Genomic DNA, 22,838 nt, shown 5'->3' on the forward strand with positions numbered 1-22,838 from the left:
GAGGGCCAGAGAGTATAAGGTCAGGAAAGAAGTGGCTGGGATGGAATAGGAAGGGCTGGGGCACCTTGCTGCCTCAGATTGTCATGATAATAGGAGTTGGGGGACTTACAGGCACTGTGGCCTTGCAAATACAGCTGACAAAGTCAAGTTCATTCCAGAGGGCTGTCTTTGGCTGTTTCCCTAACAAGCCCAGGAATAAGTGATGGTGGATTCGAATGGAATCCCACCTGGCATCTCCCCATTAGACAGCACTTGAATGTAATCATAGTGCCAGCCTCTGTAAAGCAGTCAGGAATAGCCTTTGACACCAATTCCTGAAGGTCAGACCGAGTCACATGCAGTTTATCACTCATCATTCTGTGCATGCCCGTCAGCAGAGGTATTCAGGGGTAGAAGAGGATTTTGGCAATGATTAGGCTGACTCCTCTGTGCAGAGGGTGTCTGCAGCTTCTGTCTTACTCCCAGGCAGCTTCTCTGGTCTGTTGAGCAGCATGGACAGACAGGGAGATAGATAGGAAAAGAGGGAAAGAGGAAGAGCAGGTCAGAGTGACTTGTTAACTTCATTCTTACTCATCCTGCTCTTCCCAGTTGGCTGTGTGATTACAAGGAAGCATTGGTAGAATGACTGATCTCTTGTCCATTCCGACTTCTCTTTGCTCTTTAGAAAGCAAAAAGAGTCACTTCAGGTGGCTGTGCCCAAAGCTGCCAACTAAGACCACTACTCATGCCTGGTCTACTCCAGGCGTATTCCCTTAAATTTCAGTCAAACTACATTTATACATTTACAATGCATGTGCTGTATATGTAGTGCTGTGGTAGGCACTGAGTGGGATACAAAGATGAGGAAGCAAGGAGGCTTTTTCAGTCTGAGGGGGAGGAAGATATGTAAAATCCACCTGGACCACGGAATAGAATTATGAAATCAGTGCTAAGTAGGAGAACAGATCCTGTTTTATGAGGTTCAGAGGAAATAGCCATTAATTCTGGTCAGAAACAACAACAGAATTTTCTGTGATGTTGGAAATAATGACTATTGAACCCTTGAAATTTGGCTAATGTGACTGAGGAACTACATTTTAAATTGTATTTAATTTTAATAAATTTACATATATGTGTAAATGGGCACATGTGGCTAGTTGTCACGACAATGGACAGCACAGCTCTGCAGGACCTTGTCGTAGGCAACAGAAGATGTCTGATAGACTCAGGGTTGGAGATTTAGTGAGTGGATGCAAAGGTGGATACCTGGGCCAGGACTAACTCAGGAAGATGGGCCACTGAGGTGGAATAAGGGTTGGGGCAGATACCAAGTGCTTCTCTAGGTGCCGAGGCTACTGCAGTGAACAGACCAGATACACCCCTGTTCTCCTGGAGCACAGTTTAGGCCCAGGTAAATCACAGATGAGTGTATTATCACAAACTGGGGCTGTGCTGTGAAGGGTAAGTACGAGAACTTGAGAGCCCAGGCTGTGGGGCCTGATCTTGTCTGGAGGCAAAGAGATGGGGAAGAATGTTCTAGGCAGAAGGATCATCAGGTGGACAATGGATTGTAGGTGGGGAAGACTAGGACCTGGGTGATCATCTCTGCCTGTAATAAGAAAGGTAACATTTCCACTTCAGACACAGTGGGTGTGAGGTAATAGGTGTTGCAATTGCACAAGGTCAGAGACTTTCATCTGCTTTGTTCATCCTGTGCCTTTGACACCTAGAAGCACGTGTGATATACAGAGACTTCTTAATAATGCCTTGCCACGTTGTTAACCTCCAGCAGGTAATGTGACCGTTTGCTCAGTATTTGTCTTTACTCCCAGTGAGGCAGGGAAGAGGGGGACAGTGAAATTCACACTCATTATCAGTGCTGCCTGTTAGTAAATGTGAATTTGGTGTGCTGGGAAAGTGAAATGTCATAGTTTTATAGCCTTTAGATTCTGGCCTTGACCTCCTGGATGTTGCACACTGTCTTGTAGCACGGCCACCTCCTCTGGACCTGAGAAACCTCTCCACCATCCGGGAACACGCATCTCTTACCAGGACCCGCACTGTGCCTTGGTAAGACTGATGGCTCAGAAGAGCCTCATCCAGCACGAACATGCCTGGTGTGTGTTAGGCCTCTGATTAAATGTAGTTGAAGCCCATTTGATCTAGTTTAAGCCAAAGGAGGGGTGAGGTTTATTATCGAGAGCAAGAGCTGTTTTATAGATCACAAAGGAAGGAATATGACTGGATCCTGGAATCAGGATCCTGGAATCAGGAACTAGTGTGCTATCGGGAACCCAAGGAATCTACTCGCTTCTGCTTCACTCTTCACATCTTTGCATTTCTTTGTCTTTGCAGTATTCTTTTCTCTGTTGCACAATCCCCATGGTCAAAGATAGCTGTACCATACCCCCTGAACTTGTTTACATGCTACAACTGCAGTACCAACAGATGGGCTCTTTTTCAATGCCAATTCAGATTTCCTGGGGAGAGAGAATAGTGTTCCCCAGTCTCAGTGGAACTGGCTATGGCCCCAGCCCAACTTTGTGAATGGGGTAGGACAAGTGAGTTCCCAGGTTCATGGGCTGGGTAGACAAACTTCAAAATGTAGTTGCACCCTTTCATCTCACCTTTTAGAAGTTGCCTATTTAGTCCTGAGCGTGGCTCAGGAGTTTCTCGGTTCACTCTAAAGCCACAAAACGCAATTGCATTGTAAAGCAGAATTCTGCAATGAGCTGTATTTCCAGCCAAGACTGTGACTCAGCTCATGCTTCTGACTCAGAAGAGGGATGGAAGTTGATTAACGGTCTTGTGTCCTATCAGAGGAATGGCCGTACATCCTCACTTTTCCTTAAATTCAATAGAAACAAGAAGGCCCCAAAGGAGTTTATTTTTTTCTGAATGATATGATGCCCTCGTCCATTTAGAAAGCTCATGAGCTGTGTCACATAGAGGGCCTGAGAAAAAGCAGCCTTTGTGAATTGGGAGCCATTTGCCCCAAAGTGAAGCAGAAACTGTTGGGCATTTTCTGTCTCTTCAGGAATTGCTTTGGCCGGAAGGAAGTTGTGTCTGGAAGAGGAGGGCTGAAACCCCATGAGGGCCATGTTAGTTCCTGGCTGGCTTTCACAGCAGCTGTAAGACATTGCTTTGACCTCATCTATATTTTTATTCTTAGCAGTCGAACCAGCTTTCTCTCTCCAGAAAGAAATGGTGTTAATTCTGCAAGATTTTTTGCTAATCCTGTTTCCAGAGAAGAGGAAGAAAGCTACATCGAAATGGTAATCTTATGTTTTTCACACTCTTCTTATCCTTCACCCCAACCTATATTCTTATGAGCTCATTAAAAAGGAAACACAGCCTTCAGTAAGCCCTGTGCAATTTTAAAACAACCACTTGATCGTAAAACCAGGCCATAAGCTTTTCTAGACTTGGAACAAATCAATTTGGAGTTGGCTTTTTTTCTTGCAACATTCGACTCCTCATACCATTTTGAGATTGCAGTATTTCAAGATAGCCCAGGGCTGAGGCTTGCTTAATTTAAAAATGGAAATGCCAGCAATTCTTTTCACCAAGGCTGTGATGTCCTGTTTGACCCCAATAGGTTTGTAGTTCTCTGGATGTCCAGAGTTTAAATTGTAAAAACTCAACATATTGCATGTTCCCTTCCACCAGAACACCTGGTGGCCCTGTCCTGACTGTTTCTGAACCTTCCTGGAGGATGAATCACTTAGAGTCCCATTGGGAAAGGTACAGTACCCTGGACTGTGAGTGTGTATTAGCCTCTGGAAGACTCCTATTATGGGATCATTCTATAGACCTGAGTGGATGCAGACTTGATTAACCATTCGCAGTTAAAAAGAGTCCTGATGTTTCCCTTCTAGCCTGTTGTTCCTTCTGTTCTCTTCATCTTGGATGCTATTGAGAACATGGGCTTTTGAAGATGGAGAGGGACTTTTAGCACCTCTGGCAATGAGAAGATACTTTAGCCATGACAGTGCCTGTTCTGCAATTTAGAAATGTAGGGAACTCAAGAGAGAGCTTCTGTTCGAACTGTGAAATTTTGAAGAGATCTTAGAAGGACAATGTTCAAGGCACTGTGACAATATACTCTTGAGAAGACATTTCTGCCTTCCTGTATGCAAGGATAATCAGCAACTGAAAATCTAAAAATAGTAATCTCCAGTTAAGCTATAATTAAATGCTTCATTTTGCCTTCTTATTTTATTCAAATTGTGCTGTAAGTGCACTTAACCGTATGCAGATGCAAAGTGACTCATACACAAATCTGTTACGGTCTTCCCAATATTTCTCACACTTAGTAATGGCCCTTGGGAAATTTCTAGAAGAAAACACTCTTATAAAATGATGCTTAACAGCTGTGCTCTGTCTCCAGAGAACAGAAAAAGGAAGTGAATCTAAAACCCAATGGAAGCAAGTGCAGAGTCATTGCAGATACCAAAAGTTCATTTCTGATCTTTGATATTGTGAGAAAGATCAGTGTTTCATTAACAACAAAGTTAAGAATCGTTTGTTTGCCTAGGTTTATGATCACTGATCAATGACTGTCTCCGTGTGTTAGTAGGCAACATGACACAGCAGATTAAGAACCCAGAACACTGGCTGATAGTAGCTATGATCATGGGAACTGTCATATAAAAATGTTTAAAGGCTATCCCATCTTGTTCAATTGTGTTTTTTTAACTTTAGTAATAAGACAGTTTCATATGACTTTGATTTACATTATTTCACTTGTGCCACATAACAGCCCAATATGGTAGTCAAACCTAGTATGATTTGACTTTGATTTTGCGCATAAGTATATATGTTAAGTTAGTTTTTTTTTTTCTCTTTAAGGGCAAGTTCTGATCTGAATGTAGTAATTAAGGCCAGGGGCTGAAACACGGTTTTGCTTTACTGAAATACAAGTTTTGCCATATATTCTTCTTTAAATGTTTGTGAAATTATAGAAAATTTAGAAGAATAAACATAATTTTAATATATGGGATTTCTTCTCTATCACTTTTTCAAGCCCTTTAGTTTCAACAGTTCTGTAAGGCTTTTATAGTAGAGTTCTAGACTCTTAAATCTCACATTAATTTTGTATTATGGTATTACATTACTTTTAAGTTTTTAGATCATTTTTACATCATACAGTGAAATTGACTTTCTCTTGGTGTGCAGTTCTACGAGTTTGAACATATATAGAGATTTGTGTAACCACCACCATGATCAGAATACACAACAGTTCCAAAACCCTGCCTTCACCTGTAACCCCTAGCAACCACTGACACAAACATAGAATCATACAGGACCTTTTAAAACTGGCTTCTTTCACTCAGAATGGTTTTTTTGAAATTCATCCATTGTTACATGTATTAATGGCTCCTTCCATTTTATTGCTGAGCAGTATTCAAGCATATGGATGTGTCACATCTTGTTTGTCCCCTCACCCATGGAATGACATTTGGATGTTTTTTTTCAAGTTTTTAGGCAATTAGAACTGTTAGAAGCTTTCTTTTACAGTTTTCAAAAAGTACTTTTCTTGTAGTAAAGTTCTACTTTCTGTCTCTATGAACTTAATTCTAGGTACCTCATATAAGTGGAGTCATACAATATTTGTCCTTTTGTGTTTGTCTTCTTTCATTTCGCCTAGCGTTTTCAAGATTCATCCATATTGTAGGACATATCAGAATTTCATTTCTTTTTAAGACTGAGTAATATTTAACTGTATAGGCCACATTTTGTTCATCCGTTCATCTGCTAATGGGCATTTAGGGTTGTTCCTACCATTGTCTATTATGAATAATGCTGCTATAAACATTGGCATACAAGTGTGTGTTTGACTTCCTGCTTTCAATTTGTTTGTATATATATGTAGACGTGGAATTTCTGGGTCATATGGTAATTCTATACTTAACTTTTTAAGGAACTACCAAACTTGTTTTCCACAGTGACTGCACCATTTTACATTACTGCCAGTAATGCACAAGGGTTCCAATTTCTCCACATCCTCACTAACACTTTTTATTAATCTTTTTTTTTTTTTTTTTTTTTTTTTTGGGAGACAGAGTCTCTCTCTATTGCCCAGGCTGGAGTGCAGTGGCACAGTCTCGGTTCACTGCAACCTCCACCTCCCAGGTTCAAGCGATCCTCCTAACTCAGTCTCCCGAGTAGCTGGAATTACAGGCGTGTACCACCATCCCTGGCTAATTTTTGTATTTTTAGTAGAGATGGGGTTTCACCATGTTGGCAAAGCTGATCCCAGACTCCAGACCTTATGTGATCCGCCTGCCTTGGACTTCCAAAGTGCTGGGATTATAGGCGTGAGCCATCACGCCTGACCTATTTATCATTTTTTATAATAGATATCCTAATGGGTGTGAATTGGTATCTCATTGTGGTTTTCATATGCATTTCCCTAATGATTTTTTTTTTTTTTTTTTTTTTTTTTGAGATGGAGTCTCGCTCTGTCGCCCGGACTGGAGTGCAGTGGCCGGATCTCAGCTCACTGCAAGCTCCGCCTCCCGGGTTTACGCCATTCTCCTGCCTCAGCCTCCCGAGTAGCTGGGACTACAGGCGCCCACCACCTCGCCCGGCTAGTTTTTTGTATTTTTTTAGTAGAGACGGGGTTTCACCGTGTTAGCCAGGATGGTCTGGATCTCCTGACCTCGTGATCCGCCCGTCTCGGCCTCCCAAAGTGCTGGGATTACAGGCTTGAGCCACCGCGCCCGGCCTGCATTTCCCTAATGATTAATGAACATCTTTTTATCTACTTATTGGCCATTTATATATCTTCTTTGGAGAATTGTCTATTCAAGTCCTTTGCATATTTTTAAGTTAGGTTGTTTCTTTTTTTATTGTTGTTTAGTTATAGGAATTTTTTAAATGTATTCTGGATGTTAACCCCTTATCAGATACATGATTTCCAAATATTTTCTCTCATTCTGTGGGTTCTCTTTTCACTCTCTTGATAGTGTCCTTTGATGAACAGAAGTTTTTGATTTCAAAATTTTCTTTCCTTTTATTGCCTTGCTTTTGGTGCCATATCCATGAAATGGGATGCCAAATCCAATGTCATGAAGATTGTCTCCTATGTTTTCTTCTAAAGGTTTTATAGTTTTAGCTCTTATGTTTAGATCTTTGATCTTTTTTGAGTTAGTTTTTGTATATGGTATAAGGTTAGAGTCCAACATCATTCTTTTGCTTGTGGACATTCAGTTTTCCCAGCACCATTTGTTGGAAAGACTGGACTATCCTTTCCATGTCGAATGGTCCTGGCGCTCTCATTGAAAATCTCATTGAAAATTAACATATGCAAGTATTTATTTCTTGGTCTATATGTCTGTCCTTATGCCAGTACCACACTGTTTTGATTAGTGTAGCTTTGTAGTAAGTTTTGAAATCAGAAAGTATGAGTCTTCCAACTTTGTTCTTCTTTTTTGTGATTGGTTTGTCATTTAAGGGTCCTTTAATATTATGTGTGAACTTTAAGGACAGAGTTTTTTATTTCTGCAAAAAAATGCCATTGGAATTCTGATGGGGAATGCTTTGAATCTGCAAACTGTTTTGCATAATATTATCATATTAACAATATTAAGTCTTCCAATTCATGAACACAGATATCTTTTCATTTACTTATGTCTCCTTTACTTTCTTTCTTATAGTTTTCAGTGTATAAGTCTTTGCCTCCTTGGTTAAATTTATTCCTAAGTATTTTGTTCTTTTTGATGATATTGTAAATGAAATTTTTAAAAATTTCCTTTTATGATTGTTCATTATTAGTGTATAGAAATGCAACTGGTTTTTGAGTATTGATATTATATCCTGCAACTTTGCTGAATTTGTTTATTTTTAATTTATTATTAGTTTTTGTGTGGAATTTTTAGGGTTATCTATATATAAGGTTATATTATCAGCAAATAGAGATTACTTTACATCTCCCTTTCCAGTTTGGGTGTCTTCTCTTTCTTTTTCTCACATGATTGCTTTGGCTAGAACTCCCAATGCTTTGTTGAATAGAAGTAGCAAAAGTGGGCATGCTTGCCTTGTTTCTGATCTTAGTGGTATATGACAGGTTTCTACATGGATAGACGTCTTCGTTTCTCTAGAGCAGTGGTTCTCAGCCAGTGTTGATTTTGACCCTCAAGGGATATTTGGCAATGTCTTGAGACATTTTTGATTGCTACAACTTGGAGTGGAGGAGGTAGTGCTAATGACATCTAATGGAAAAAAATCAGGGGGGCTGCTATACATCCTACAATGCACAGGACAGCCCTCTCAACAAAGAACTATCCAGCCCCAAATGTCATTAGTTGCCACAGCTGAGAAATCCAGCTCTAGAATAAATACCTAGAAGTGGTGTTGCTGGGTCATCAAATGTGTGTTTAACTGAGTCATCAATTGTTTATTTAGCTTTGTAAGATACTGCCAAAATGTTTTCCATAATGGCTGTACCATTTTGTACTCCTACCAGCAAATTATGAGAATTCCGGTTGCTCCACCTCCTTTGCCAGCATAGTTGCTATTACCAGATTTTTAAATTTCTACCTTCTAATGGATGTATATTGGTATCTCAGTGTGGCTCTAACGTGTGCTTCCCTAATGGTAAATTATGTTGGACATATTTTGGTGTGTTTACTTGCCATCCATATATTTTCTTTGGTAGAGTATCAGTTTGATCTTTTTGCCAATTTTTAAATCAGGTTGTTTGTTTTCTTACATTGAGTTTTGAGAGTTCTTTATATATTCTGTGTACAAGTCCTCCAAAGGGGCTAGGCACGGTGGCTCACGCCTGTAATCCCAGCACTTTGAGAGGCTGAGGTGGGAGGATAATTTGAGGGCAGGAGTTGGAGACCAGCCTGGCCAAATGGTGAAACCCTGTCTCTACTAAAAATACAAAAATTAGCCGGGCATGGTAGCATGCGCCTGTAGTCCTAGCTACTCGGGAGGCTGAGGCAGGAGAATCGCTTGAACTCGGGAGGCAGAGGTTGCAGTGAGCCAAGATCATGCCACTGCACTCCAGCCTGGGTGACAGAGTAAGACTCTGTCTCAAAACAAAAACAAAAACAAAAACAAAACAAAACAAAACAAAAAAAACCAAGTCCTCCAATGGATATATAATTTGCAAATGTTTTCTCCATATCTGGAGCTTCTCTTTCCGTTCTGTCTTTTGCGGAGCAAACATTTAAAATTTAATTAAGTCCAATTTATTGATTTTGTTTCCTTAATGGATTGTTATCATGTCTAAGAACTCTGCCTAACCTAGTTCATTAGAATTTTCTCCTTTATTTCCTTCTAAAAGAATTATGGTTTTACATTTAGGTCTGTGATCCATTTTAAGTTAATTTTTGTGTAAGATGTGAGGTGAAGTCAAAGTTGACATTTTGCATATGGATGGCCAAATGTTTCAGTACCATTTATGGAAAATATAATTCTTTCTTCATTGAATTTTCTTTGCACCTCTGTAATAAATCAGTTGGGCATATTTGTGTAGATTTTCTATTCTGTTTCATTGTCTGTCTCTTTGCCTATACCACACAGTCTTGATTATTGTAGCTTTGGAGTAAATTTTAAAATCAGGAAGTGTATTTTCTCTAACTTCATTCTTGTTTTTAAAACTTGTTTTTGTTATTCTACTTCCTTTGCCTTTCCATGTGTAATTAGAGTCAGATGTTCTTTATCTACAAAGCTATCCTGCTAAGACTTTTTTTAAATTGGAATTGCATTAAATCTATAAATACATTTGAGAATTGAGTCTTTACTATTCTGAATCTTCCATTTAGTGAGCACAGTATAGCTCTCCATTTATTCAGATTGGGTTTTTAAATTTTTTTTGGACGGAGTCTTGTCTGTTGCCCAGGTTGGAGTGCAGTGGCACAATCTTGACTCACTGAAACCTCCGCCTCCTGGGTTCAAGTGATTGTCATGTTTTAACCACCCAAGTAGCTGAGATTACAGGCACACGCCACCACGCCCAGCTAATTGTTTTGTATTTTTAGTAGAGACAGGGATTCACCATGTTGGCCAGGCTGGTCTCAAATGCCTGACCTCAAGTGATCCATCTGCCTCAGCCTCCCAAAGTGCTGGGATTATAGGCATGAGCCACCACACCCGGCTTATTTATTCAGATTTTCTTTGATTTTTTTCCCCTCATAATTTTGTAATTTTTACATAGATCTTATGCATGTCCTATTAGATTTATATCAAATTATTTCATTTTTGGAGCTATTATAAATGGTATTTTTAAAATTTCAGCTTCCAATGACCCATTGGTAGTATATAGAAATATGATTGGCTGAGTTTAGTGGCTCACACCTGTAATCCCAGGACTTTGTGGGGGCTGATGTGGGAGAGTGGCTTGAGCCCAAGAGTTCAAGACCAGACTGAGCAGCAAAGTGAGACCCTGTCTCTACAAAAAAGTTATTAAAAATTAACCATGCATAGTAGCTGTGCCTATAGTCCCAGCTAATCAGGATGTTGAGACAGGAAGATCCCTTGAGCCCAAGAGTTTGAGGTTGCTGAATTAACTTATTAATTATAGGAAGTTTTTATTTTCTTCAGATTTCTTGGGATTTTTTTTTTTTTTTTTTTTTTTTTGGTAGAGACAAGGTCTTGCTATGTTGCCCAGGCTGGTCTTGAACTTTTGAGCTCAAGCCATCCTCCCACCTCAGCCTTCCAAAATGCTGGGCTTATAGGCATGAGCCACTGTGCCAGGCTTTAAGCCAGTCTTGTATTCTCTAGATAAACCCCATTTGGTCATGGTGTATTACCTCCTTGTATATATTGCTGCATTTCATCTGCTAATATTTTGTTGAGGATTTTCATGTCTGTGTTCCTAATGGGTGTTGATCTTTAGGTTTTTGTAGTGTCTTTGTGTGGTTTTGTTATTAAGGTCATGCTGGGTTCCTCAGGAAGTGTTCTCTCCTCTTCTAATTTCTGGAACAGATCGTGTAGAATTAGTTTTGTTTATTCTTCAAATTTTTGGTATAATTCACCAGTGAAACCCTCTGGGTGAATTCAATTTCTTTAATACAGGATAATCATCTATTTGATCTCGGGTGAATTATGGCTATTTCCTAGGAGTTTTCTAGTTTTACCTTCACATTTGGATTATATCACCTTGAATTAACTTGTGTGTGCTGTGAGATGGGGGTCAAGACTCATTTTTCCCCATATGTTTATCTAATTGGTTGGCACCATTTATATAAAATGACTATGATTTACTGACTATTCAGCAGTGCCATCTTTGCCATAAATCAAGCATCCATATATGTATGGGTTTTTTTATGGACTCTTAATTCTATTCTGTTGGTTTCCCTGTCTTTGAACAATACGAACTCCCTTAGTTGCTGTAGCTTTATAAGACTCAATATCAAGGAATGTAAGTCCTCCTGCTTTGTTTCCCTCCTCAAGGTTTTTTTTTTTCTTTGACTTTTCTACTCCCATAAAAATTTTAGAAACAATTTTTTAATTTCTACCAAAAAAGGAAAAAAAATATTGTTCTTGGCAGGAAGGGTGGTCAAAATTACTTTATTCAACATTACTGGAGGTGAAACTACATTTATTCTATTTTTAAAATTTGATGGGACACTTTGGTAGGCAAGATAGCATGAAAAACACCTCTTATTATAAATATGATACATTTTTAAATCTAAAACTCAGCTGAAAAGAAGGGAAGGGAAAAGAAATCTCTGGGGTCAAAAATATTGAAAAACGGCAACCCCCCAAATTAATAAGAATTACAAATAATAGAATCAAATGTGGAAGTAGGCAGTTTTTGGAAATACTGAGTTTTGAATATAAAATAAGTAGTTTTACTATATTTAAAGAAATAAATGAGAAATTGAAAGTTGGATTAAGTAATGAGATATTATTAAAAATCACCAAGTAGATTGTAAAAGACCATTTACAACTTGTAGAAATAAAAACAAGAATGAAATTAGAAACTTAATGGATCAGATAAACAGACTAAGCACAAAGAGTGATTTAGTGAGCTGGAAGATAATTTATGAAGAAGTTACTAATAAATCAGAACAAGGAGTTAAAAACATGGAGATGAAAGAAATTTGGGACATGGAAGATAGAATAAATAAATATTTGTATAGTCAGAGTTGTTGAAGGAGATTATAGAAAAATAGGAGAGAAGCAATATGTCAAGGGATAATGCTAGAGTTGCTCACAATTCATGAAAGGTACCATTCCTCCACAAGCCCAAAGACTTACAAGCAGGTTAGTATAATAAAATGTTAGTGGAGTATACATGGTGGGTATATTTTCTTTAATTTGGCTGATTGCTGGAAAAATTTTATAATAATAAGTTTAGAAAAACCCTACAAAAGTGAAATGAATAAAGGCAAGAACAGAAACTAACAAAATAAACAACAAAATCAGAGAGGATCAATACAGCTGTAATTGGCTCTTTAAAAAGACTAAAATTTGACTAAACTAATAAAAAAGATATGAATTCAAGTAATATTAAGAATGAAAAACAGATAATAATTGCAAATACATGAGAGATTAACTGCCTAAGAAATTTTTGTGAACAACTCTGTACCAATAAATTTGAAAACTTTGGTTATAGGCAAATTCTCTGGATTAAAAAAAAATCAGAAATTGACTCAAGTAGAAGTAGAAAACCTGAATGTTTATGTACCTGTTAAAGACACTGAATCAGTAGGAAAATTTGTACTACAAAGGATCATAAGGCCCAAAAAACTTTGCAGATAGTTTCTACCAAAAAGAAGAGATAAGTGCAATCTTATATAAACACCTACCAGGAATGGGAGAAGAGAATATTGCTCACCTTACTTTATGAGGCTAAAATAATTTGATAAAACAAATAGCAATTACGTAAGTAGAAAGTTGTAGGCCAATGTTACTCATGGATGCAGATTTTAAAATCCCACAGAAGAGTATGTCTAACCAAATACTCATACACAAATGTTCGTAGAAACATTTTTTCATAGTAGCCAGAAAGGGAAAACAACTGAAATGATCATCAACTGATGAATGTGTGAATAAAATGTAGTATAATATATAATGAATAATATTCCATTGTATTATGCAGCCATAAAAAGAAATAAAGTACTGCCACATGAACCTCAGATGGAAGATTGACCACAAGCCTCCAGTTTCCATCCCCAAACACTCTCTAAAATAACAGTAAAGAAATCTGTTAAAGGCATAAATCCACAAAGATATGAAGAACTGGAGAAGAAAATAGCAGTAGCATATTGGAAACTGGAATGCAGGTAGATATGTAGTAAATGACTTACAAGACCCTCCCCCTCGCAAAAAAAAATTAAATCTTAAATGTGGTGGAAGGCAGGCAAGAAGCAACTTGACTACCCAAAGAATTCAGGAGTTGTCCACAGTAGGTAGTTCTGAAGTAGGGTTGAAGGGAAAGTAAAAGAAGTAGTAGTGGCCGGGCGCGGTGGCTCAAGCCTGTAATCCCAGCACTTTGGGAGGCCGAGACGGGCGGATCACGAGGTCAGGAGATCGAGACCATCCTGGCTAACCCGGTGAAACCCCGTCTCTACTAAAAAATACAAAAAACTAGCCGGGCGAGGTGGCGGGCGCCTGTAGTCCCAGCTACTCGGGAGGCTGAGGCAGGAGAATGGCATAAACCCGGGAGGCGGAGCTTGCAGTGAGCTGAGATCCGGCCACTGCACTCCAGCCCCGGCGACAGAGTGAGACTCTGTCTCAAAAAAAAAAAAAAAAAAAAAAAAAGAAGTAGTAGTGGTCAAAGGCATCAGGTAAATTCCAAGATCCCTTCCCTCACTCCATGGAGGTGAAACACTATGACTTTCCATCCCCCATCTCATAGAAAAGTTGAAGTGCAGTCTCTCTGGAGAGAGTAAAACAAAAGATCTCTGCACTGGGGGATACTAGACGTATTTGACCATGAATACTATACTAACAACAAGGTGATTAAGTAAATAGGCATAATGGATATGAGAACCATTCTTAAGCCCTTTTCCAGAATGTTGACAACCAGACCTTTACAATTGAGTTTGGATATTAGAAAATATTTCTCCAGGCTATTTGAGCAGCCCAAGTGGCAAAATGTAGTTCCTAATATTGAGGGTTACTTAAGATAACCACCCAATGGGATCACCCTGCAGAAAACTCCAGAGTTGACAAACACCATCCATGTACACAAAGCTTCATGTTAGCTTTTTGGTCTTTCACTCATAAGTATAAGCAACAGTCAGTGATTTCATGTGACATTTCAGGAGAACTCTAGCATGAAAGATTGAGACCAAAACAGATTAGACAAAATAAGAACTATGCCAGAAGGAAAGGCCTTTTTATTTATTTATTATTTTATTTTTTTGTGAGGCAGAGTCTTGTTCTGTCGCCCAGGCTGGAGGGCAGTGGCGTGATCTCGGCTCACTGCAACCTCTGCCTCCGAAGTTCAAGTGATTCTCCTGCCTCAACCTCCCGAATGGCTGCGATTCCATGTGCACGCCACCATGCCTGGCTGATTTTGTATTTTTAGTAGAGACAGGGTTTCACCATGTTGGCCAGGCTGGTCTTGAACTTCTGACCTCAAGTGATCCGCTCACCTTGGCCTCCCAAAGTGCTGGGATTAAAGGCATGAGCCACTGTGCCCGGCTAGGAAAAGCCTTTTTAAAACTCTATTATTACCAATATTCTCAGGGAGATGAGCTATTACAACCTTAAACCAGGAATATCTATTAAGTCAACCAAGCACATTAACAGATTAAAGGAGAAAAATGATATATTATCTTACTAGATGCAGAAAAAGCATTTGATAGAACTCAACATCTATTCATGAAAAAATCTATTAGTAAACAAGGAATAGAGGAATTTTCTTTAACATCATAATAAATGAAAAATGAATCTTATAGAACCTGTAGTAGATATCATATTCAGTGTTTAAACACTAAAAACATCTCCTAAAGAAACAAAATGAGTAAAAATGAGAAAGGAAGGAAGAAGACAAACAGTGATTATTCATAGATGAAGTGATAACTCAAAATAATCTGCTTATATGAGTGATAACTTGAAATAATCTACTTAGAAATAATTAGAATTACTAAATTAGTAAAATAAATAATTACAATTAATAAAAGATATCAAGATTGATGGATATAAAGTCAATATACACAATCCAGTTGGATGTCTATATAATGGTAACAAACAGAAAAAAGAATTTAAACGAAACTTACCATTTACAGTAACAACAAACTGTAGGTATTTAGGGATAAATCTAACAAAAAATATTGTGGAGAAAATTATTAAAATTTATCAAAAGACATTAAGGAGAATGAAATAAGTGGAAAAGTAGACCATGTTCCTGAATGGGAAGACTCAAATATTAAAGACATTACCTTACCAATTCCCTAACAGAGATTTTTGAGGAACTTTGAAGCTGATTCTGGGGGAAACTAGTTATCCATGTTGAGTAAAAACAACAACAAAAATGGAATGAATTTTATTTCTATTGCTCCACCATATACATTATTAAAATCAGTTCAAGTGAGATTATTGCTTAAACATGGAGCAAACTATTACAAAACTTTATAATTTCAGGAAAAAATATAGATAAATAAATTATGACCTCAGCATAGGGCAGGATTCCTTAAACATAATGCAAGTGCAAGCCATGCAGGAAAAGATTGACATATTACATTAAAAGTATTTCTTAGTCAAAATAAATCCCATAAAAAGAAATGAAAAGACAAGAAGCTAGACTGTGATGAGCTATCTGTAACATACATGATAGCAAGTGATTACTCTCCAGGGCATAGGAAAAAGTACTCAGGGTAAGTAAGAAAAATAGACAATTCAATACAAAAATTAACCAGAAACAAGGCAAAAAAAAAAAAAAAAAAAAAACCCAAAAAACAAAACAAACCCAAACAGGCAATTCACAGAGGAGAAATAAATGACCTTTCAACATATGAACAGGTACTCATACTAATTAATAATCAGGGGAATGGAAAACCAAACCACAGTAAGACACCATTTTACCTGTCTCAGGTAGGAAAAATGTTAAAACGTCTGACAATACCAAATGTTGACCAGGATGGTACACGTGTAGATTGGTTCACTCTGGAAAATAGTTTGGTGATGTTTAGTAAAGTTGAAGATGCTCATATTCTATAACCCAGTGATTCTATTCCCAAGTAAATGCCCTGGAATTTCTCCCACAGGTGCATGAATGTCCATGGCAGCATTGCTTGTAATAGCCCCCAAACTGGGAGCAACTCAAATATCCTTTGATGGCAGAATGGTTAAATAAGTCATACAATGGAATATCTGACCCAGTGCAAATGAGTGAAATAGGGCTAATGCATCAACACAAGTGAATGTGGAGTACCTAATATTGAACACAAAACTGAAGCCACCCAAAATGTATGCAATGTGATTCTGTTGATATGACATTCAAAAACAGGCAAAAGGAAATAGTCTGTTATTTAAGGATACTTGCATACTCATAAAACTATATTTAAAAGTAAAAGGAGTGGTAAGCATAAAATTCAAGATAGTGCTTTACCTCTTGGGAGGAGAAGGAAAGATGGTAGAGGGGAAACAGCTTCAAAGATATAGATCGGTAGCATTTCACTTCTGAAGCTGGGCCCTGAGTTTCATCTGTGTTATAACTCTATTGTGCAAATTATATTTAAATGCATTTGGGATGCCTTCACGAGAACTTTAATATGTATAGTTGATCTCGTCAGGGTTTAATCTCTAAAGTGTCATAGGCCTGTCAGATTCGTGAAGCAAATTCCTTTTTGAGTGAATTTTGGCATACTGTTCCCATGGTGAATAATGGTATAGTTTCATTGTGAAGGCCAGATTGGCTATGTTCTGTTTGAAATTACAGTTCTCACTCAGATATGCAGGCTGATTGACTCAGGTCTCATCAGACTATTCTGTTACGATATGACGGCATCTGCTTGGGTGAAGCCACAACTTGTCCTCCTTCCCTTGAGCAACCCAGGTAGACATCATTAACCTGACTCCTGCGATGTTGGTTCCTAGGAGGAGCACCGAACAACCAGTTCCCTGAGCAGTGGTGCTTTTACGTGGACAAAGAAATTCAGCCTAGATTATTTGGCCCTGGACTTCAATTCAGCATCACCAGCCCCCATGCAGCAGGTAGGAAGGGCTTTGCGTCTGAGAATCCCCAGGTGATTCCATTTCTGCGTAGACTTTTCTGACGATCAAATCATGCATATTCTCCTTAGAAAGTGTGAAAAATGCAGACATGTATAATGAAGAATATTAAAATCAGCCCTAATCCCATCTCCCAGACAGAATGAAATCTTGGTGTATTTCCTTCTAGGGTGTGTTCTTTGTGTGTATATGTATAAATAGATGTGATATTCACACTTCAAAATTTGGACCATAAAGTTTATAGAAAAATGCCTCAGGCAGAAATGAGGGTGAGGCAGAGGACCCTCCAGGTGTAGGAACATCCTGTTTAGGGAACAAGTAGCAGCCTAGTTTGGTTAGACCTGAGGGAGCAGTGGAAAGAACTGTAAGTTGGAAGTGGAACCCCTTAGTAAGGGGCCTTGAATGCCAAGTTGGGCAGCTACCCCTTTGGGTAGAATTCTCATCTGAAAAATGGAAATCAGAAATGACAGCACTTATGTCAAGGACTGTTGTGAGGATTAATTGAGTTAATACAGGTAAGTCATCATAGCTGTGAACTAGTATCACCCACTGTACAGCGTAAGGAATGAGTGCATGGGAAACAATGGAGGACTTTCCTACTCTTTTGCTGAGGTAACTCCTACTTCTTTTCTGCTTTTAATATCATTCCAAAAACCTGATATGAGACTGGAGAAAAGCTGTTAAGAAGGGTGGGAGCAATAAGTATAAAAGGAGCATTAGTCAGTTTTGGTAGACTATGCACTCAAAGCAAACAACCCCCAAATCTCATCTACTTTCAACACAAAGGCTCTTTTATTGCAGGCCAGAGCCTTTGTGTTCCAGGTCATCTCCAGTCCAGGGCCCAGGCAAGAGAAGCAGCCCCCATCTGAAGTGTGCTGGCTTCCTGGCAGAGGAAAAAGAGAGATTGCAGAATCACAGAATACCTCTTTTCTCCTTATGATTGGAACATGTCACTTCCTTTTTGTTATTGTTGTTTTGTTTTCATGAGACAAGATCTCACTCTGTCACTCAGGCTGGAGTGCAGTGGCATGGTCATAGCTCACTGCAGCCTCGATCTCCTGGGCTCAAGGTATCCTCCCATCTCAGCCTCCCAAGTAGCTGGGACTGCAGTTGCACACCATCACCCACAGCTGTTTTTTATCTTTTTAATAAAAAATGATCTTGACCTCCTGGGCTCAAGTGATCCTCCTGCCTTGGCCTGTGTATTAGTCCATTCTCATGCTGCTATGAAGAAATACCCAATTATAAAGATTCCTTTATAAATTACCCAGTCTCAGGTATTTCTTACCCAAAGTGCTGGGATTACAGGCACATGCCACCATGCCAGGCCATGTCACTTCCACTTACATTATATTGGTCAAAGCAAGTCAAGTGGCTAGAGCAAAGTTGAGGGAAACAACGCGTGTTTGTGCACACACACGCGCATATACAAAGTATAAAGCTTCCACACAAAGAAAAGGGCAACAAATATTTAACAATGTAATTTAATACAAAAGGGTAAACATTTTCCTGACATTTTAAGTTAGATGTAATGAAAACCTTTTTGTTCTCCTTCTTCAGAAACTTCTCCTTTCAGAAGAACAAAGAGTAGACTATGTCCAAGTGGATGAGCAGAAGACACAGGCTCTCCAGAGCACAAAACAGGAGTGGACGGATGAGAGGCAATCCAAAGTATGAGAAACAGGGAAACTTGGGGCTCAGTTTGAGTTTTTTCTATTTTTTTCTTTTCAACTAAAAACACACTGATGGTCAACACAGGTCAAAACCAAGAGAGAATGTGTAGTTTTCAACGTCTTGGCCAGAACCTTTAGGAAAGAAGACCTCTTTATACATTGAAGGAACAAAAGAAGGAAGCAGTTGCCTTCCTGAGGGGGCTCTGAGAGAATCTAGCCTCCCCCCTGTCTTATCGGAGCAAAGATTGGAGTGAGTGTTGCCACCAACAGGATTTTATCATTTGACTCCAATACCTGAAATTCTGACCTGTCTCCTGTGCTTCAATGAGAATGATAAATTATCCTAGCAAAGGGGCCTCTGGAGACCATCTTGTTCCAGCCTCTGAAGACAGTTGAGGAGATCAAGCCCAGTGATGGTGGCAAAATCTTACTCCAAGGACTTCAGCAGACTAGTCATGTCAATCTCCAAAGAAAGACAAGTGACAGGGGCAATGGATCTCAGGCTCTGAGATAAGTATATCAGATGACACTGGTGGCTCTAAGGACATTGCAATTAAGCAGCTACCTGTAGCCAGGTATTCTGCTGCTCTTGGTCTTTTCCCATGCACCGTCTCATGTTTTCTCCAGAAGACCTTGGAAGATAGGCATGGAAGAGACCGTTGATGCCACTTTGAAGAAAAGAACACTGAGAACTAGAGGAGGGAATGCTTTGCCCAAGATTATCACAAAGCCAAGACCCAGAGTCCGGCTTAGAATACAGTTGTCCAGGCTGCCAATTGCAAACTCATTCCTCTACCTCATACTTCCTCTGAGGATTTTGACAAAATGGATTAATTGGGTGAGCCTTGGAGACATGTGGGAAACACCTGCAGACACAAAATGAGTAGGGATCTGAACAGGTGTTTTGATACTTGAAAGGTGTGCATGTCAAGTGACGGTTTCTTTGTGCGATGTTCAACTGGAACTCTATCATCAGTAGTTACAATTAGAAATACCTACTGATGGTCAGTCTGAAGGCCATTCTCATGGTCCCCTATGCAGTGTGTTTCCCTGTGAGCTGGCTAATGCTAGCAGAGGAATTTTTACCACTTTGGGGAAGGCGTAGGTTGTCCCTGGCTATCCTATGATGGGCCCAAGCTTTGGAGTGATAGAGAAAAATGACCAGGAAAAACCTATGAATTCCATTCTTAGGTTTCCCAGCCAATTGCTCCCCTCTGCTTGAGAAGTAACTAGGTACTGAGAGTACAAACACTCCCACTTTATAATGAGGGTGTCATGTCACCCCTTCCTTTACAGGTCCTGGGGTCCAGGAGACCCAGAATGAAGGTGTTAGTTGGGCATGAAATGTTATTTCATGTCTGTTCTTGATCCTTCTGAGCACCTACAGCTGGAAACTAAGCAGATACTGGTCCTGCATTCTGACTGAGATTTTGTCTTTTTTATGAGGATAGATCAAATTGGCAGTCAGGCCCATGATAGTCAGTGCAGTTGGGGCAGTTGTAGACTTTGCTACAGGATTTCAGGATTTCCAGTCACCCCACAGGTAAGTAAATGCCAAAGTCATCTTTTTTCAGACCATACAAGAAGTCATTTTGATTTTCAAAGAAGCCATATTGATTTTCAAAGAAGCAGGTTCTGGTGACATTATTTTCTTCCTTGGACAAAGTGGGGGAAAATTTCTAAGTATTTTAACTGAGTTCAGAGTCCTTAGTGAGCCTGGACAGAGCAAGGAGAGGGCTCCCCACTCCCTAAGCCCCACAGCCAGCTCTGCATCACCACACACAGCCAAAGCCGGTGAGGAGCTGCCTTCTTCCCCATGTGACTTGCAAAGAGATTCAGGCAAGAAACCAGGGCTTCAAACTGCCAGTTCCCATGTGTGGAGCACTTGTGTTAGGGTCACTGATGATCTGACAAAGGCTGATGCAGAAATAAATTGTAGGCCCAAGTGTCAAGAAGCACACCAGACTGGAGATAGAAAAGAATAGCTGAAATTATGTCAGTAGTGAAATGTCACTCAATTGACCCCCCCAAAAAAGAAAAGAAATCTGTTTCTACAAAACATTTCCAGAAATGTATTTATAGCATGAAGAAATACACACATGGGTAGTGTGACCTGTTTGGATGTGATTACTGAAAAATGGAATGCTCTGAATAGGCACTCTCTGCATTAAAGGTGTGGAAGGTGATAGGGGTCAGAATTTTAAAATTTTAATTTTGAAAATGGTGACTCACCCCTCATTTCCAGAGTGTATGCAATTATGTCCTGCTTTGATAACTGTTAGAGGATGGCTATGCAAAAGCATAATGATTCAAGGAAACAAAGTACAGGTAGTTTTTGAGCTGACACCAGCAAAGGTACCATAAGTCAAAAGATTGCTTTTGGTGGAGATGATCGATGTGTGTGTATGAGAGAGAGCTATGTTTCTGACCAAGGGCCTGATGTTTGTTGCAGAAATGATCGCAGAGACCTACAGATGTGGGAGTCAGCATAACGGCAGCGCAGCGATTAACCCCACTTTGTTTTCTGTAGCTCCTTTTTGCTTCATTTTCTTCTGTCTCATCGTGTTAGAAAATTCCTCCCAGTCAGGAGTTGTCCAGTGCAGGACAGGGGACCCAAGGGTCTCAAGCCTGCAAGTCCAGAAGGTGACAAACCCAGGAGCACTGGGAGTTAAGCTTTCCTTGGGGAAGGAAGAGCCTTGAGGTCCAGCACACAGCCTGGCTCTAAAGGCACGAAGCGACCTGCCCACCGCACAGTCCACTTCACAGGATCAGCTGAATCATGACCTTTAAAAGTTCCAAGTTGAAACTGAAGGCTGTCCTCAGACCTGGCTTTTTCCTCAGTCCCTGTTCATACCATCTCTGCACCCCCAATCACACTGATTTTTCAAATTCATTTTGTTTTTACTGTTTCATTTCTGGCATTAATAAAAGTCTTATAAGGAGGAATCGTGACTTAAGTTCTTTTTTATTTAAGTGATGACATCCAATATAAATAAGGATCATGTTTTAAAAGCTGAATATTTGAAAATGGACTTCATAACCACTTTTACATTGAAGTACAACAAACTTAACCTGACTCACGTGCGCGTTATTTCACTGCAAACAGTTGAGCAGGTGTCTGTAATCAATACTGCTTCGGCTCAGCCAAACCATATCTTGTCATTTTCTTTATTTCTTCGTTGGAAACTAGCTTTTATAATTGACACTAAAATCAGCTGCTCTCCCTGACACCATGTATAACATGACCTTCATGATTACTTGCATGAGAAGGCAACTGCCCTAGGCCTGCCTGTCCTCAGCAGGCGTCTCTTTTGCCACCACCTCCCTTTTCTCCATAGCTGAGTCTCCCAGATGCCCTGGGTGCTGGGTCAGTGGCATGTCGAGGCCATGAAGCAAGGACAAACAAAGTAGGGAGGGGACGGGCTCAGATTTGGGGGAAACAGACCAAAGGCATAGAGAGAACAGGCCTGGGGGATCCTGGGGCAGAGAGAAAGGACAAAAAGCCGCATTAAATGCCTCACCCCTGGTGAAGTACGAGGCCAATCATGAACACTTTTTTCCTACACACATACTCTAGACCAAGTCTCCGACCCACAGAAACAGCAGGTTGGCCCATAAGGCCAACTGAGAGACTCAGACCCTCACATACATGGACGCTGGAGAGCCGCAGGGACTGGATGGCTGTGCAGGGTGATCAGGTGGACAAAATGATCCAGATGGATAAAATGAATCTTGACCCCACTCTGCCGCCACATATAAACACAGATTCCGAGCGGACCTCAGTGGGAAAGGCGAAACAATAACTCTACGTGTTCCCTCTGCTTTAGGGGAGCCGTTTTGCTTGTAAGCACTGTTGTTTGGTCTTTGTTTCATGGTCAAACACCTCTATTTTACTTAGTTTTGTTTTGTCTTTTTTTGGCTTCCTCTTTCTTTATTGGGCACTTTGTAGATGTCACGCAGGTCTAAAAGTCACACTGTTAAATAATTATTTAAAAACTGACCAGGACAAAGGTCCTGGTCCAGAGCTCCAAACCAGAAGCA

The 22,838-nt window shown here is 39.7% G+C and overlaps 1 protein-coding gene across 9 annotated transcripts in view; it reads left to right on the plus strand.

The window, feature by feature from the left end:
• The window catches only part of GAB3 (GRB2 associated binding protein 3), a 71,594-nt gene extending 49,854 nt beyond the window's left edge, over positions 1–21,740 (plus strand). For 2 of the 9 annotated variants that reach the window (XM_030934152.1, XM_030934153.1), the window contains exons 7-11: positions 1,968–2,049; positions 3,152–3,254; positions 16,990–17,106; positions 18,685–18,795; positions 20,094–21,740. In XM_030934152.1, coding sequence (XP_030790012.1) covers positions 1,968–2,049; positions 3,152–3,254; positions 16,990–17,106; positions 18,685–18,795; positions 20,094–20,165 — 485 coding nt within the window. In that variant the 3' untranslated portion in view covers positions 20,166–21,740. Of the gene's footprint in view, positions 1–1,967; positions 2,050–3,151; positions 3,255–16,989; positions 17,107–18,684 lie in introns of all 9 variants that reach the window. The other 7 variants (XM_030934155.1, XM_030934157.1, XR_004058378.1 and 4 more) reach the window with 6 other exon arrangements.
• Positions 21,741–22,838: the final 1,098 nt, after the last annotated feature.

This window comes from Rhinopithecus roxellana, chromosome 7 (genome assembly GCF_007565055.1).
Source record: "Rhinopithecus roxellana isolate Shanxi Qingling chromosome 7, ASM756505v1, whole genome shotgun sequence".
Classification (NCBI taxonomy): domain Eukaryota; kingdom Metazoa; phylum Chordata; class Mammalia; order Primates; family Cercopithecidae; genus Rhinopithecus; species Rhinopithecus roxellana.